Raw genomic sequence first — 16,576 nt, 5'->3', positions numbered from 1 at the left:
GATTGGCAGAGCCCCAGGAGCCCCAGCCATACGTCCTCCATGAGACTGGGAGCTCTGCAGGGGCTGTGTCTCCCTCATCAGATTAGAAGCCCCCCACCCCCCACCCCCCAGGTGGGCACAATGTCTTCCCTATCTGCTTGGGAACTCCCTAGGGCCATGTTTCCTTCTTCCCAGCATATCAGGGCCTTCCTAAGGGCATAGTTTTGTCTCCTTCCTCAAACTAGGAGCCCCCTGAAGGCAGGGCTATGTTTTCCTCCCACTCGGGTCCAGACCTCCCTATACACCAGTGGTTCTCAACCTTCTGGCCCTTTAAATACAGTTCCTCATGTTGTGACCCAACCCTAAAATTATTTCGTTGCTACTTCATAACTGTAATTTTGCTACTGTCATGAATCATAATGTAAATATCTGATATGCAGGATGGTCTTAGGCGACCCCTGTGAAAGGGTCGTTCGACCTCCAAAGGGGCCGCGACCCACAGGTTGAGAACCGCTGCTATACACTGTGTATGTACTGGCGGATGCAGGATTCTTGGAGTAAGTAGGCACTCAGCTTCTCGGATTGGTGTTAACCATCTGGATTTCTTCAGCGTGTCAGAGACTTCACTGTTCATTAGACAGGGCCACATGCACAGGCTGAGCCTGTGGTCTTTGGCTCCTGGCTCCTGGCTCCTGGCTCCTTTGCTTTCATTTGGCTAATTACAGACCAGATTCCTTTCTGGGTTGGCCGGGAAGAGGCTACGGGGAAAATGAAAGATGAGATAAGAAGGTGGTAGTAGGAGGGTCGCTCTCTCTGCAAGTTCAGGACCCCATGCCCAGACCTCGGGCATCTTCCACGTTGGGCCAGAGGAGCAGGGACCTGGGGAGCAGGGCTGAGCTGGCAGCGGGCGAGGTGTGATAATCAGCACCTGGGGCTCACAGAGCCTGTTCCCCACATTATGCCCTCTCACCTTGGGGGAAAGCCAGAGCATGTGCACAAGTAAGCACAAGTTCATGAAGATCATGTGAAGAAACAAAGTCACGGAGTAGGGAAATGACCTGCCCAAGGTCACCTAGCTCATACGCAGCAGGGACTCCTCCGTTCTCTGGCTTTACGTCCGGCTCTCGTTGCTCTCTGGGGTCCCTCTGGAGGATCCGAGGGCCACACTTTAAACAAACCAACTGCCCCACCTGGCATGGACTCTCAGTCCTAGAGCTAAGGGAGACCCCGTGTTAAGCTGTCCTTCTTCACTGATACCTCAGTGTGCATGAGTTTGAAATCTTTCCCAAGTCTTGGGAGGTTAGGAAGCCTCTAAGCCCCCAAGGAAACCCCGTTTGGGGGGATCCAGGGACCAAAGGCAAAGGAAGGAGAAGCAACTTGCTGGCTCCAGAAGCCCATGCTGCTGGCCTCCCAGTTGACCACAGGCCACCACCTCTCCAATCCCATCTCCACCACTTTTTCACGGGGCTTTCTTCACACTGTGGAGCAGAACAGGAGCATGGAAGCCTCTATGTAAAGGCTTATGTCTCAGAAACATGGGACAAGAGTCCTCCTGAGGGAAACAGGTAAGGAGCTGGAGGTGCCACAGGGCTAGACTTCTGTCGCTACCCTGCCCCAGCTCACTCCATGGCTGGGGAAGGGACCCATGGGCTGCACTGCCTCCACCCCCTGGGAGGGGGCCTTCATTTTAGCTGTCTCATCCCTCCCACTGAACTTGTGCTTCCTCCACAGTTTTCATGAACACGGCCATCCCCATCGCAGCTGTCCTCATCGTAAGTGGCTCTTCCTCTGCCTCCGGTGGGCTGTGGGGGCAGGATGTCCCTTTGGCCAGAGGGGCTGCGAACAGGGCAGTGGTCTGCACGTCTCTATGTGGAGGGGGCGCCTCCCCCACTCCAGGAAGGCAAGGGCCTCGGGCTTCCGGCCCGGAAGGACCTGAGGCTTAGTCTTCAAGAAATTAAACTTCTTTTAAAAATAGCTACCAAGCATGTTTATGGTAGAAATGTTGGGAAATCCAGAACGGAAAGGGCAGAGAGAATTTAAATCACCCATAATCCCACTGGCAGCATCTTTAATGTGTTTCTTTCCGGGCCTTTTTGAAGGCACGTAATATGACCTTTTTATGAAAATAGGACTGGGCCACACATACAGTTTTGTAACGTGCCCTTTGCACTGTAAGGACACGGCACGAACAATCCTGCACATCATTAGACATTACAGTGGAGGTTTTTCTAAAGCGATTTTGACCAAAGCCGTGTATGAGCTCAGCAGTGGGGGCGGCATCATGCCCATGCACCCCCCACCCCCCAGAAAGGCCTGGGCCCCATGATCCCGCAGTCCCTTCACCCAGGACTCCCATCCCTGGCTTCTGTGATAGCTACAGTTCTTTTAAAAGATGCATTTATTTCCCCCGGGGCCAGTGTCCCTGAGCTGTGACGTGGTCACAGCCCATCAGGCATGCTTGGGAATTCTCTTTTGACATGATTTATTGGGTTGGTTCAGGCCTGGCTCTTCAGGGAATTCTGGGTAACAGTGAGCCAGCCAGGTAGCCACGGGGCAAGCACTGTGACTGGGTGGTTATAGTTCTGACTGAGGACTGTTGTCTGAGAGGGGGCAGAGCTGACCCAACCTGAGGGCTCCCCCGTGGCCACCCTTGGCAAGGAGGGGGCAGGATAGGGAAGGGCATCCCAGCCCTCCAGCTTGGAGTCCTTAGTTTGCTGGGGACGTTGCCAGGAGATGACTGTGAGGATGGTGGAGGTGTCCCTAATTGGAAGGTCCCCTTGAGTCCCCTGTTCCAGGCCTCTTGTTTCCTTCTGGTGTGGGAGGGGCCCACACTCTGTGCCTCTGTCCACAGACCTTCGTGGGCCACGCCAGCTTCTTCAAAGAGGCCGACTTCTCGCCCTCGGTGGCCTTCGCCTCCCTCTCCCTCTTCCACATCCTGGTCACGCCGCTGTTCCTGCTGTCCAGTGTGGTCCGGTCTACAGTCAAAGCTCTAGTCAGGTGAGAGGAGGGTCCAGCAAGGGCACTGGACAGGCATCTCATGTGGCAGCCCCAGCACTGGCTCCACTGGGGCCAAAGCTGTTTGATCCCAGGACATGCCTTCCCACTGATGTGGGCCTCTCTGAGCCGGTTATGGTGGGCAGAGGGGTGGAGGCCCCGTGTGGCTCCCCTCCAAACCATCCCTGAGAAAGGACTAGCCAGCTTGCTTGCAGAGCTCCAATGTCAAGGTCAACTCCAAGATAACTCTGTAAAAAATAATTCAACATTGAGCCAAAATTGGTACATCTTCATAAATACTACCCATTGGTCCTAGTTCCACCCTCCAGAGCCACCCAGAATGAGCACCATCCCTTCCCCACAGGACAGCGCCCGGGTTTCAGAAGGTATCCACGGAATCTTTGTTTTCCTCAGGCTGAGCATCCCGTCCTTCCCACGGGTCCCAGAGCCTTCACAGCCCTGGTCAGTGAAGCAACTTCCCACACTGCCTGCAGGTCCTGTCCCCGACTGGCCTGTGCTCTGGGAGGCCCCACTTCCAGGCTTTTGAGCCCAGTGGTGGCTGCCACTCTCCCAGAGGCATCGCCCTCTTGGGAATGAAAACCCGAAGGTAGAGGGCTGAGGCTTTGACGGTGAGGATCTCCTTGGGCCTCTGAAATAGCTCCTTGAAAACAGTGGCCTGTCATGTCTCTGGGGAAAGCTGGCTATGTCCTCCCTCATCATCAATGGGACCAGACAGTGACAAATATCTTCTGTACCCTATAGCCTTGAGGAAAATGACATCCTTGTCTCATGGGACCCTGGCAGGTCCGAGGCGGTTAGCAGGAAGGAGTAGCTATGGAGTTGAAGTAGCTGATGGAGCAACTTACAGGAGGAAGCTCTGGTAGGCGTTCTAGGATGAAAGGGTTATATATAACTCAGAAGAATTGTGGTCCAAGGAATATCTAACCAGGAACTAAAGGCTGGAAAAGATCAGCTCTCATTTCCAGGGCTGGCTGTGCGGACTCAGTTCTATTGGCCATGCATTGTGACTTCGAATGACCACCCCCTCCCAGTACCACCCCAGCCCTGTGATTCTGTGTACAAACCACAGGTCCAAGAACGCTGCACCTGTTGGAAATCCTTATGCTGATTCTCAGGAGCATTTCCATATGCAGACACGCACTGTTGAGAGAGTGCTGGATCCAGGAGACATGGAGGGAGGGGAGGAGGCAGGCAGGGGCTGCCAGTCTACTCCTGGTCAGGGGAGGGGGTTCGTGCCCAGAGCAGAAACCAGGGGCCACCGTGCATTTAGAGCCTCAGACTATTCTGGCCTTGAGAGTCCGAGGGCTTGTCTGGCCCCGGGCCTATGGGACACTTAGCAAATGGGAGGAAAGAGGTATACAGACCATTCTCAAGCTGCCCAAGGCAGGTTCCACTCCCCCAGGGATGAGAGAAAATGAACCAAAACTTTTGGAGCCTTCTCTGGGTCCACAGGAAAATTCCTGGGGGTCGGGGGAAGGCTTCTCATTTATGAGTTGAGAATCGTACACCTCCCCTGGCAGGATTAAACTATATGCTTATAAGACATATAGTGTCTGGCATATAGTATGTACTCAATAAATATTAGCTACTATTAATAACCAATTCTAATCCTAATTAACCTTAACACTGACCAACCTTAATTCTAACAGTAACTCGTATAGTCTAACACCAACCATCTTTTAGTCTAACCAACCTGAACATTGAACTATTCCTAAAACTAACCTAATCCGCCCTAATCCAGGCCCTAGCCTACTCCAGAGGACTGTTCAACCCTAACAAATTCTGGTAACGCCTATTGCTCCCACCACGGATGCCTCTACTTTACCCCCCTCTAGTGGGAGCTTTGTAGGGGCTGCACCTCAGGATCCTGAATTTTCTCAGAGCTGCTCTCTCAAGCCGCACCCTCTCCCTTCTTCCCTTCCCTCTGCCTCTGGCAGGGGTGAGGGGTGTCTCTGTGCTTCCTCTGTAGCGTGCAAAAGCTGAGTGAGTTCCTGTCCAGTGCAGAGATCCGAGAGGAGCAGTGTGCTCCCCGGGAGCCTGCGCCCCAGGGCCAGGCCAGCAAGTACCAGGCCGTGGTGAGTGCCTGGCCTCCCCTTGCCACTCAGCCCTGCCTGCATCCTGCCTCAGCCTTTCCTCACAGGAAGGCAGCTCCCCTGCACAGCTCCCAGCCCCCTGGGCCTTCACCTCTTCCTCACCATCCCCAGCCCCTCAAGGTCGTGAACCGAAAGCGTCCTGCCCGGGAGGACGGTCGGGGCCTCACAGGCCCACTGCAGAGGCTGGCCCCCAGTGCAGACGGGAATGCTGACAATTGCTGTGTCCAGGTGAGTCCGAGACCTTGCACCCCATGCCTGGTCCCCCAGCACCATCACCAAGAAGGAGCTCAGCGTCTGAAGGGCCAGAGACCTATGTGCTGAGTCCTCTGCCACAAGGTTACTGTACCTGCCTGTAGGGTTCATAGGGACAAATCTTCTATCTCGACCAAGTGTGTGGGGAGAGGGGGGGCGGCATGGTTGCCCTCTCAGGGAGGGTGCCTCAGGCAGGGTGAGCATAAGAAGACCATTTCTCTACTTCCCTGTCCTGGAAGTGACCCAGGGACTGGAATCAGTGTTTTTTTTTGGCTTTCAGGGAGGAGGGGAGGCAAGAGACTTTAACACTGAAAATCCAGCTGTCTTTCTATTCTCTTGTGGGCGGTGGGGTGTTGCCAATGAAGATCATTGGAGGCTTCTTCACATGGACCCCCGACGGAATTCCCACACTGTCCAACATCACCATCCACATCCCCCGAGGTAAGGTCCCGCTCACCCCTCCATCATGGGCTGGGGTGCCCCCTTAGAGTCATGTCTGAAGTGCCCCTCCCCATGCCTCCACCGAATGGAGAGATTATTGAGTGTCTGCTCTGTGCGCACTCATGGTGGGTGCTAGCGGGGGGGGGGGGGGGGGCGGGGGGGCTTCTTCCTTGAGGGGTCCGTGTGCAGCAGCAAGGACAGGGCAAGATGGGGGCCTTGATGTCAAACCATCGGTGGAAGACAGTATGGGCACTTCGCAAAAAGATCAGACCCTAGTAGCCAGGGAAGGCCTTATGGAAGAGGTGGGGTTTCTCAACATAAGCAGGGTCCCTCGGGCCAGGAGGCAGGGTGGCCATCCTGGCAGGGACAGCAGCTTGAGCAAAGCATGAAAGTGGGATGGAGGTGAGACTCAGGGTGGTGTTAGTGGGACCATAAGGAGCTGGGCTCACACTGGGGAACCGTGGAAGAGAGAAGAAGGGCTTTGGGAGGGATGGCAGAAATCATCGGTGAGGAAGGAAAAGGAGGGGGTTGATTTCCAGAAGGAAAGGTTCAAAATGGAAAGGATTCCTTGGGGATTCTAGGTCAGAGGAAAGCAAACGGGGCCCCAGGGTTGGGCGTATCTGTCTGTCTTTCTGGGTGGTGATGGTTCAGACTCCCTCCTGGCCCCAGCCCCATCTGCTGGCCTCCCTCCCTGCAGGCCAGCTGACCATGATCGTGGGGCAGGTGGGCTGCGGCAAGTCCTCACTTCTTCTCGCCACGCTAGGGGAGATGCAGAAGATCTCAGGGGCGGTCTTCTGGAACAGGTAACACACACATCCTCAGGGCTCAGGTAGTGGGGAGAGTCACTCACTGTGGGCGGGCAGCCCTCCTTCCAACCATCCTGCTCCATTAAGGATGCCTTCTTTGTGCATTTGGTGAGCACCTACTGTGTGTTCAGTGGTTACTCAGTAAATGCTGTGACTGGTTATTCCCATCATCATCATGAGTACCCATTACCCTCACTATGTGCCAGGTACCTTGCCAAGTCCTCTACATGCATTATTCCATTTACTCCTCATGACAACCGGCAAGGTGAGTACTGCTGACAGTTCTCATTTCATAGATGACGGTTAAACTAGTTGCCCTAATTCATCCCCCGGTAAATGGAATTCAAACTCAGTTCCATTTGATTCCGAAGCTGATGCTCACTCAGCGGAGGTGGGGGTGGGGTGCACACATTGGTTTCCAGCTTGATCCTCAACAAAGCTGGAGCAGTCAATGTTTTGAGGAGCCAAAATTAACCCAGACAAACATGTGGGGAAAGATCGCTATCTTAAGTAAAGAGCCAGAACCCCACGCTGAGCTCAGGACAAATCTATTATTTATACCCACCTATTCCCAGAAAGCACTTGAGACTAGTTGATAAAAGATACATATAAAATAGAAGCTTTTTAAAAAGAAAAAAGGAACCAAGAAATGAAGTGATTGGAAAAAGGTGTTCAGAAACCCGGGCAGAAGTCGGCTACTGCATTTACTACACAACCTGGCTTGGAGCTTCCCAGTTGCCGAGGGAAAGAGGGACCGAATGGAGGTTTTCAGTGCCTGGAAGAAAGAGTTCCAGGAGGCACGAGGCTGGGAGATGGGGGAGTAGGAGGCGCAGAACGGAGAATGCTCTGGGAGATCGGTTTGTTTGTACTGTACACTTACTCCTTCAATGAACAAAGGAGCAGTGTGGCTGAGCCAGCTCTGGGGCCAGGCTGCCTGGGTTCAAACTGGGGCTCTGTGCTTTGGGAAATTCTGTGACCTTTCTGCACCAGGTTTCCCGTGTTACCCACGGGGTGGACGTGAGGCTTGACCTCGCATGTGATGAGCGCCCTATAAATATTATTATAAATATTATTCTTTGATAATGTATGTCTATGCCAGGAACAAATTGCTCTTTAGCTGTACTCCAGCCTGTCTCCCGGGAGACTGTGGTGTGCTCCCTGGGGACAGAGACCCTCTCTTATTTGTCTCTGCATCCACAGTGGCTCAGCTAATGAATTTATATGCTAAATGAGTGAACCAGAAACGATGTATGACCTTCAAGAGACTGCCAGTGTAAATGTGTTGTTATGTCTCTCCTTCCTGCATCCCTTTGCCCAAGCTGTTCCACTAACCCAGAATTTCAACCCCCAACTCCTCCACCAACATTGGGAATGAGTGAGCCCTGTTAGTGCGCATCTCCCACTGCACTGTGATCATCTGCGCTGTCTCTCCCTGACACTGACCTCCTTGAGGACAGGGCTGGAGGATTATTCCATGTTGGACCCCAGGTGCCCCACGTAAGATGTGGATTTTGTGAACCCCTCTGTCCAGACTGCTAAGGAGAAAACCTGGCCCCTGCCTCAGAGAGCTTATCAGTCACCAGTCTTGGGTAGACAGAGGCGTTCAGACAGACCCCCGGGCAGGCCCCAAGGGTCCACTGGGTGAAGTCTGGCATTCTGGGTTGGAGAGTTACTGCGGCAGCCCTGAGCAGATCTGGCAGGTCAGCCTCCTGGTTCCAGCTCTCCTGGAGGGGGGTGGCGGGGTGGGGGGTGGGGGGTGGATCGTGTGACTCCCAAGCATTCCCTTTCATACTGGTCCCTGCCTGGCTCTCTGCTCAATGCACTATCAACCTGGGAATTTGCAAACTCTCTCCTTAATCTTTAAGAGGAAAGCATTGTTATAAAAAGGCAATATTAGCAGATGTACTTAAATGAAATCTTTTCCCTGAAAATAAAGAATAGGGCCATTAGTGTCTGCAGTAGAATGATTTTAAGCGTCCCCAGGGAGCCAGCAGGAAGCTGGGCCCCGAGGGAAAGCATTGGGTGGGGAAAAGGTTCCACCTCCCTGTGCAAATCAGCCTCCCTAGGGCTCCCAGCTGTCCCGCCCCCACCCCTGCCAAGGCTTCCACATGGCAACCGTGCATTAGGCCCTGCTTGCCCTGGGCCTGCCTCTGAACGTTGTTGTATTGCGGTGCTTGGTGTGAAGGCTGCCTCCCGAGATCCCTGATTCCTCAGAGATGAGAATAAGCTCCTTTCAGGACTGAGTCCCATTTGCTCATATAGTTCCTGGAGCCTTTGGGCCCAGGGTTGGGCCCAGGGTTCAGGTGCACCCCAGGTTTCCTGTGGGGGGATGGTGGGCAGACAGGAGAAGGGACACTGTGAAGCCAAGCTTGGGAATCAGATGGTCTCTGGTTGTAGGCTTGGCTCTGCCTCTCTAGCTGTGTGACCTTGGGCAAGTTACTTCACCTCCCTGGAACTTAGTTTCCTCAGCTGGACAGTGAGAAAACCCTTTCCTCTCTCAGAGATTGGGCATGAGGACCCAATGACATCATTTGGAAAAGGCACTGTGGGTAGAAAAGGTAACATTTCAGGGCAACGACAAGCCTGCCTGTGGCAAGATGAACAGAACGTAGAGACCTATGAGTCTTAACTTCTTCCAACCCCAATGTCCACCGCTTCCTTTTTTACTTATTGCTGGGGTCTTAATGAGTGCTGGGGCCATTCAGTTCCTGCTCTTCCTGCACCTTTGGGACCAAGCCCCGAGCTGAAAAGATGATGACGCCCCCACCCCAGTTCTCCAGCCCCAGGTCTTTCCCTCCAACCAGCTACGAGCTATATTATAATTTATTCTCCAGTGTCCCTGTGAGGTTTGTGCCATTACCCCCATTTTACAGATGAGAAAACAGAGGTTCCCCTAAGTAAAGGGGCTTGCCTAAGATTGTGCAACCAGTGAATAGAGTAGCCTCTCAGATACAAATGTCAGAGTCCTTATTCTTTCCACTTCTCCTGCCTCCTCCCCTGTCCCAGCGCCCCTCCCTCCACCTCCCCTGTCCCAGCGCCCCTCCCTCTACCTCCCCTGTCCCAGCACCCCTCCCTCTACCTCCCCTGTCCCAGAGCCCCTCCCTCCACCTCCCCTGTCCCAGAGCCCCTCCCTCCACCTCCCCTGTCCCAGAGCCCCTCCCTCCACCTCCCCTGTCCCAGAGCCCCTCCCTCCATCGCCACTGTCTCAGTGCTTCCCCTTGCAAGGCTCAGCTCTGCTATAATTCCTACCAGCCCTTCCTTGCTTCCTCAGATTGCTTCCTCCTCCAAACTGCATTTTAAAATTACATTTTTCTCTGAGTCTAAAGGATGTGCATTAATTTAGAAAAGATACACAAGCATAAGGAAGATGAAAGCCGCCTAACATCCCATCGCCCAAAGGTTTCCAGTCTTTTCTCTATGCCCTGGCAAACGTGTTTGTGCGCACCTTCCCCTCAATGCTTCTGTAATACTTTCTTGCTCTACGTTTCTTCTGGCCCTTACAACGTTCTGTATTTGTCCGGTTCACTCTACCAGACTGTGAGCCCCTGCAGGGCAGGTTCTGTGCCTTCATTCAGGTTGATGCACTCACGTGCCCAGCTCATGGCTGGCTAGAGGGAAGGATATTGGGCTTGGAAAACTGGAGAAATTGTCTGTTCAGCTCAGTGCTTGGTCCCCAAAGCGCAAGCATGGGAGGATGTCCCCAACACTCATTGAAGAGCCCAGTAATCAGTGAGAGAAAGTGTGTGCCACATATACCATTCTTTACTTTTCAGGTTAAAACATAGACATATACATCTTGAAAGGCTCATTCTAGGGAAGCGGGGACTACACTAGACAGAGGAGAGGAAGAACCTGGATTCACTCCAGCTTCCCCCTCCTCCCAGCTCTGTACCATTGGGCACATTATGCAAACTTTAACCCTCAGTTTCCCCACCTGTATAATGGGGATACTAACACCTGTTTCTAGGATTGCTGTGAGGATGAAGTGGTGAATATAAGCAACTTCACTCCGTGCCTGGCATGAGGACACCTACATTGCATGCTAGTTCCCGCCCTTCTTCCCGAATGATTAACATGTCAGTTAACAACTTCCCTTTATTATAGATCTGTCGTGTGCTCTGCACTGTGGGGGCTGAAAGATGCTCTTCCTGCCTTAAAATCCCACTGGGAGAAAAGACTTGCACAGGAGCTGATTAGAGAGAGAGAGCAAGTCCATTATAAGGGCTAATTGAGCAGCCCAGACAATGGTACAAACTGAATTAGGGCAGAGAGAGCTCACTGTGGGCCTGGTCCTCGGGGAGCCCACAGATGCGCTTTCCTCCAGATAAATGACGGCCTTTGCAACTCTGGAAGCAATCAAGGCAGGAGACTCCACAGATAAGCTTATCTGGGCTGTGGCCGCACAGTTGGAATTTGTAAGCTTGGATTTTTTTATCCTGCTCACGTTACCAGCTTGTCCATAAATTACAGCTATCTGATGGTTTAGGGACCCAACGTTGGGTTGGGTTGAGAGAATGGAGTGAGACCACAGAGATTGGAGACAAGTGATGACATATCCATCAGGGTCTCCAGTCAGCCCTGCCCCTCAGCTGGAGACAGAAAAGAACTTCCTCATTTCCTCAGGCTGCTTTCCGCCCCCGTTTTCTGTCCATCCTGACAAGAAGGCGTTTATCGGAGCTATGGCACGGCAATCGCAGTGAAGTCATTAAGAATACGGAACCTTGGAGTCAGACAAATCTATTTTCTCTGCTGCTTGCCGGCTCTGTGACTTTGGGCAAGTTACTTGGCCTCTCTGCGCCTCACTGTCTTCGTAAAGTGGGGACAGTCAAAACACACCTCCTTCGTGTGGCTCTTTTGAGCTTTAAAATAGATAGTGCTGTCCCAGTGCTCATCACAGTGCTTATAACAGCTCAGCAAGTGTTAGCTGGTTTCAGCATTGTGACGTAAGATCTACTTGAAAGCAGATTCCTTTTCCCCACATGCGCCTATCAGAGTACACATCCCATTGGCAGGAGGCTGCTTCTGAAAGGTTGAGAGGTGGCCTGAGGCAGAAGGAAGAGCATTGGTACCAAAATTCAGGTCACCTCACTCAGCGTTTTAAAAAACAAAAACAAAAAACCACATTTACTAGAATCCACAGTAAGCAATGCATTTTACATCACAGTCCACTACATTCATTTATTCCTTGATAAACAAGAGAAACAATTGCACACAAAAAACTACATATCTTGACCACCCTGATTTGGTGGTGGTGTTTTTTTCAGTGCAGTTGCAATTCACTTATTTCAGATCCACTTATTGGATCTCATTCCATGGTTTGGAAACACTGTGGGAATGATTATGACCACGGAAAAGTCCCTTTCTCTCACTGAGCTTTAGTTTTCCCAACTATAAGCTGATGTTGGTGCCAGCCAGCCAGCCTCATGGCTGCTCTGACCATGCCAGGAGCACTGGTGAAGCCCTTGCTAGCTGGGAGGGTGCCCACCCAGCTTCCAGAGAGTGGAGACTGAGAACAGCAGTGTGTGCCCCACGGAAGCCACTTGGGACACTGGGAATGGGCGGGGAGTGGGGACAGTGGGGATCGCTTCTCCCCAAAGACCCAGGGTGATGGAGAGAAAGTCAATGGAGAGAGAAGTAACAGGTGCTCTTTCCCTCCCATTTGTGCCCCAGCAGCCTTCCTGACAGTGAGACGGGAGAGGACCCCAGGTACAACCTCGGAACTGAGTTGGAAGCTGGTTGGTCTGGATAAAGGAAGGGTTGGGTGTGGGGCACAGCGGGGCGGGGGAGGGGGGGCGGTGCTTATGGTGGTGGGGATACTGATTACGGATTCAGGGGTGTGGGATTAAAATCTCCTGGCGGATAGAGTCAAAGTAGGTTTGTGGTTGCCACTGAGTTGGGGGGGAGGCAGGAAGGGAGGGACTACTAATGGGTGCAGGGTTTATTTAAGGGTGATAAGAATGTTCTGGAATTAGATTGGGGTGATGGTTGTACAACTTTGTGAATTTAAAAAAACAAAACAAAACACTGAATTGGGTAAGAAATATGTTCAAGGAAAGGACACTTAGAAAACATTTGTCTAAAATAGCCCTAGGGGGTGATCATGAGAAAAAAAAAGTTGAGAAACATGCCTGTAAAGAGAGGAGGTGGGTATCCCCCAGACCAGACAAAACATTTGGTCTTGCTGCTTTATGTTCTTGTCTTAAAAATCAAAGTGAAATCGATTAGTGGGGCTCTGAGACTCTCAAAACTCTCCCTAAGCTCACCTCTCCCAAGAACATTCAAACACACTGAGGTGGTGGAGGTCAGGACTGGAAAGAGTGACTCAGCTATGTAGGTTTAAGGTCTGGCCTTCGCTCTCTGACACTAGAGTTTCATGTCCCTGTCTTTCTCTGCCCTTTCTCCCACCTTGTCCCCAAGTGCCAGGGTGTGATGACAGGCCCAGCCTCTCTAGCCATAGTGACCATAGTTCTTGAGCCAAAAATCGGGCCTCGTGGTACGTGATAAGTAGGCTTGTGCGGATGAGAATAACAGGACAGAATAGTTGGTCCTGGAGCAGGTCAGGTCAGTCCAGAGCACGTAGGCACTGCAGCTGACCGGTCTCTCTGGGCCAATCCCAGATTCCTCTGTTGTCTTCTGAGAGGACCACATGGGGCTGCAAATCACCCCTTCTCAGTTCTCTAGGTGCCACCTGAGTTTCATCAGCCGTGGGTTCCCACCCACAAACTGCAGGCAACAATGTCGCCTGCCCAGCCAGGCCTGGCTCCAGCCAGACAGCACTCCCTGTCCCAGCTGTTGATGCAGCCGTGTCAGCCTGAGACCTCGGCCGGTGCACTTGAGCCCTGATGCAGAGGCTGGGTCTGGAGGAGCCACATGTTGGTCCTCTTACTCTTCCGATGCAAGAAGTCCCCTTCCCCCATGAGCCTACACCAATGGTGGCTTTCCCCCATTCTCCCCTTTATCCTTCCCGGGGAACCCTCCTTACCTACCCCACATGGATTCTGGACACTTCTGGGGTTCTGGCAGTGGAGGCCCCCCCTGGATGGCCACGCCCCACTCTCATACCCCTCCATGCAGCTTTGTGGCTGCAGACGTGGTCACAGGGATGATAAAGACTCTTGTGCTGGGTTTGAGGGAGCTCGAAATGTCTGCAGAGAGCTCAGTCCACTCACATGAACCCTGAAAATGCCTCTTTCTTCCCTGCTGCAGCCCAGAGCGGGAGCCGGCAGCCGAGGCCGACCTCAGGTACTGTGCCGCGGGAGCACTGCCCTCCAGGCCCGGCTTCCTCAGAGGGTCTCAGGCCAAGGAGAACTGTGGAGGGCAGGCCCCAGGAAGGAGCCATACAGGGCTCTGTGCTCCGAGGGGTGGTTTGGAAGCCACGGCACATCAAGCTGCTCCTTCCCACCAGGTCATTTTTTAAAATATATTTTTAATTCATTTCAGAGAGAAGAGGGAGAGGGAGAGAGATAGCAACACCCATGGTGAGAGAGAATCATTGATCGGCTGCCTCCCACACACCCCACACTGGGGATCGAGCCTGCAACCCCGGCACATGACCTCCGGTTCATAGGTCGATGCTCAACCACTGAGCCACACCAGCCGGGCCCCACCAGGTCATTTTTATCTGATGCTCATCTTTTCCTTTTCTTTTTTAATTTGGGGGGTTGGGGGGTGGACTTCAAAAGTTGCATCATACTAAGTGTGGTTTCCTTGGCTCCACTTTCTTTAAAAGTTCCATTTGGAGAGTTACCTGCTCATTTCAAAGTTGAATGGTTTGAGAGCTATTCAGTGAAGGGGAAACCAGGAGTCCAGTGTTTGCTTGGTTCCCTCCTGGCTCTGGGTAGGACTCAGGAAGGGGTACAGTCTGCAGGGGTGGGGCATGTGGGGTGTAGGGCAGGGAAGGGCCAAGGTCCCCCCAGTCAGCTAACACCCAACACCCAACACCCAAGCCTGCCTCAGGCCCTGGGGAAGGAGCCGTCACCAGGGGCCATACAGCAGATTTCTGCCAACTGCACCTCCCACCTTAGTGCCGCCCCACCCACCTGCTCTGGCCTAAGCCATCACCTGGACAAGTGCCTCTGAGAATGCGCCCTGAAAATGCCTCCCTACTCCCACCCTGCTTTTCCCAGGAAGAGAGGCCCCGTGGCCTATGCTTCTCAGAAACCGTGGCTGCTAAACGCCACCGTGGAGGAGAACATCACCTTTGAGAGTCCCTTCAACAAACAACGGTAAAAGCCTCTGACAGGGAGGTGGGCTGGGGAGGGAAAAATTGATCATGGGCAGCATTAGCTACCTGCACCAGACCCCAAGCCCCAGCCCTCTGCCCTGCCCCTCCATCCATGCCCCACACCCAGCCGTCCACGCTCCAGCAGGCTTAGCTGGACTCCAGCCTGGTCCATATGGTCCATCTGGAAACAATTCAGATGAGCCCGGGCATCAGGCAGCCCTACTCCCGTGTGAGAGGGCGGGAGGCGAGGGAGGTGCGGCAGCCCTGCTGCCTTCTCCTATGGCTGGTGGGAAGGCCGACCCAGCTCCCCAGGAGTCTCTGTGCTCATGATTCCCTACCCTCCCACCCCCCGCTCCTCGGCCTGTGCACCCTTTCCCCTCCAGTGAACAATAACCACTGACATTGACTGAGCTCTTACCAGACCCTGTGCCACGCTCTTTGTACACGTAACTTCCTCTAATGCTCACAGCAATCCCAGTAGGCAGGTACTATTCGCATTCTCGTTTTGCAGGTGAGGAAACCAAGGCTCAGAAAGCCTAGGTAACTTGCCCAAGGCCACCCAGCCACTAAGTGACGAAATGGGTCTCAAATCCAAGGCTGCCTGATACCCAAGTGCATGTCACCCAGACACTCTGATGCCTCCTCTGTGCACCCTGGCTGGCACCTGCCAGGTGAAGAGCTGGCCCGAGAAGTACGAGAGGAGCAGGCTGGGCAAATATTTGACCAGCCATTATCTCTACTGCCTAAACCAACCAGCAGTAATTTTCCCTGGCAGCGCCCCAAGCGTGGGCTCTGACTGTCACTTTTCCCACTGCACAGGGGCCCTGGGCCCTCTCTTGTCACTTGTGTGGTATATTTGCTGCCATCTAATTCCATCCTTCAAATATTTAACTTGCTCCAAGTCCGTGGAGCGTACTGCCCTCAGCTGTTTTTAAGCTCACATGGTGTTTGTTTGCACCCAAGCAGGAGACCCATTAAAGCCATTGCTCACCCTGGCACAGCTGCCTGGAGGCTAATGACCCCCTGCCAGTGCTCAGGCCCCACTCTGGTCAGGCTGAGCGGCTGTGTCCCCGCCCCACCCCACTCCAGGTACAAGATGGTCATCGAAGCCTGCTCCCTGCAGCCGGACATCGACATCCTGCCCCATGGAGACCAGACCCAGATTGGGGAACGGGTTAGTAGAGCCTCCAAGGGGTTGTCTCAAAACTGGGGACCTCAACCTCCCCTGCTCCCCACCCATCACCACCACCAGGCCCAGACCCTTGTCACGGAGAGCAGGTACTTGGGAAATGAGAGAGGGTGAAGCAGAGGGTGCAGAGCTTCCTGCAATGGGGTCAAAATCATCTCCTTGAACCCAGGCTGGGGGCTGTCCATGGCAAGTTTCCAGCCCTGCTTGGTGCAGAAAGCTTACCACCTTCCCAGGCTGGAGATGACTGACATCTCCTTCGTTCAGGCCCCGGGGATATCCTGGGAGCTCCCCCAGCACTGTGCTAGGCTTGGGGTTATGCTCTGTTCACTCCCCAGGTGGGGCCCCTCCTCCACAGCTTAGACAATAGGATTCTCCAGTGGCCGTCCTCCTTGCATATAATGAAACCCCTACATCCTCTGTCTTGGTTTTTGATGAGTCATCATATGGTCCCTAGCACTTATATGATGACTCATCAAGGACTTGGAGATTATATGCCCCACTTCCCACTGAATTCAGGGAACATATACAAGTGCCTTCTCTCTGCAAAGTGAGGGGGGAACAAAGAGATGGACAGAGC

The 16,576-nt window shown here is 53.2% G+C and overlaps 1 protein-coding gene across 12 annotated transcripts in view; it reads left to right on the top strand.

Moving 5' to 3' along the window:
• Positions 1-16,576, top strand: part of ABCC8 (ATP binding cassette subfamily C member 8) — a 68,999-nt gene that overhangs the window by 34,744 nt on the left and 17,679 nt on the right. For 9 of the 12 annotated variants that reach the window (XR_004970446.1, XM_036325568.1, XM_036325566.1 and 6 more), the window contains exons 11-20: positions 1,711-1,751; positions 2,831-2,976; positions 4,964-5,069; positions 5,199-5,315; positions 5,705-5,780; positions 6,478-6,583; positions 12,257-12,292; positions 13,793-13,828; positions 14,713-14,811; positions 15,900-15,984. Coding sequence is in view for 11 of the 12 variants with exons in the window: in XM_036325568.1 (XP_036181461.1) it covers positions 1,711-1,751; positions 2,831-2,976; positions 4,964-5,069; positions 5,199-5,315; positions 5,705-5,780; positions 6,478-6,583; positions 12,257-12,292; positions 13,793-13,828; positions 14,713-14,811; positions 15,900-15,984 (848 nt within the window). In the remaining variant the exon portion in view is untranslated. The remainder of the gene's footprint in view (positions 1-1,710; positions 1,752-2,830; positions 2,977-4,963; positions 5,070-5,198; positions 5,316-5,704; positions 5,781-6,477; positions 6,584-12,256; positions 12,293-13,792; positions 13,829-14,712; positions 14,812-15,899; positions 15,985-16,576) is intronic. The other 3 variants (XM_036325567.1, XM_036325574.1, XM_036325572.1) reach the window with 1 other exon arrangement.

Source organism: Myotis myotis, unplaced genomic scaffold (genome assembly GCF_014108235.1).
Source record: "Myotis myotis isolate mMyoMyo1 unplaced genomic scaffold, mMyoMyo1.p scaffold_m19_p_10, whole genome shotgun sequence".
Lineage (NCBI taxonomy): Eukaryota > Metazoa > Chordata > Mammalia > Chiroptera > Vespertilionidae > Myotis > Myotis myotis.
This window is presented reverse-complemented; position numbering and strand designations above follow the sequence as displayed.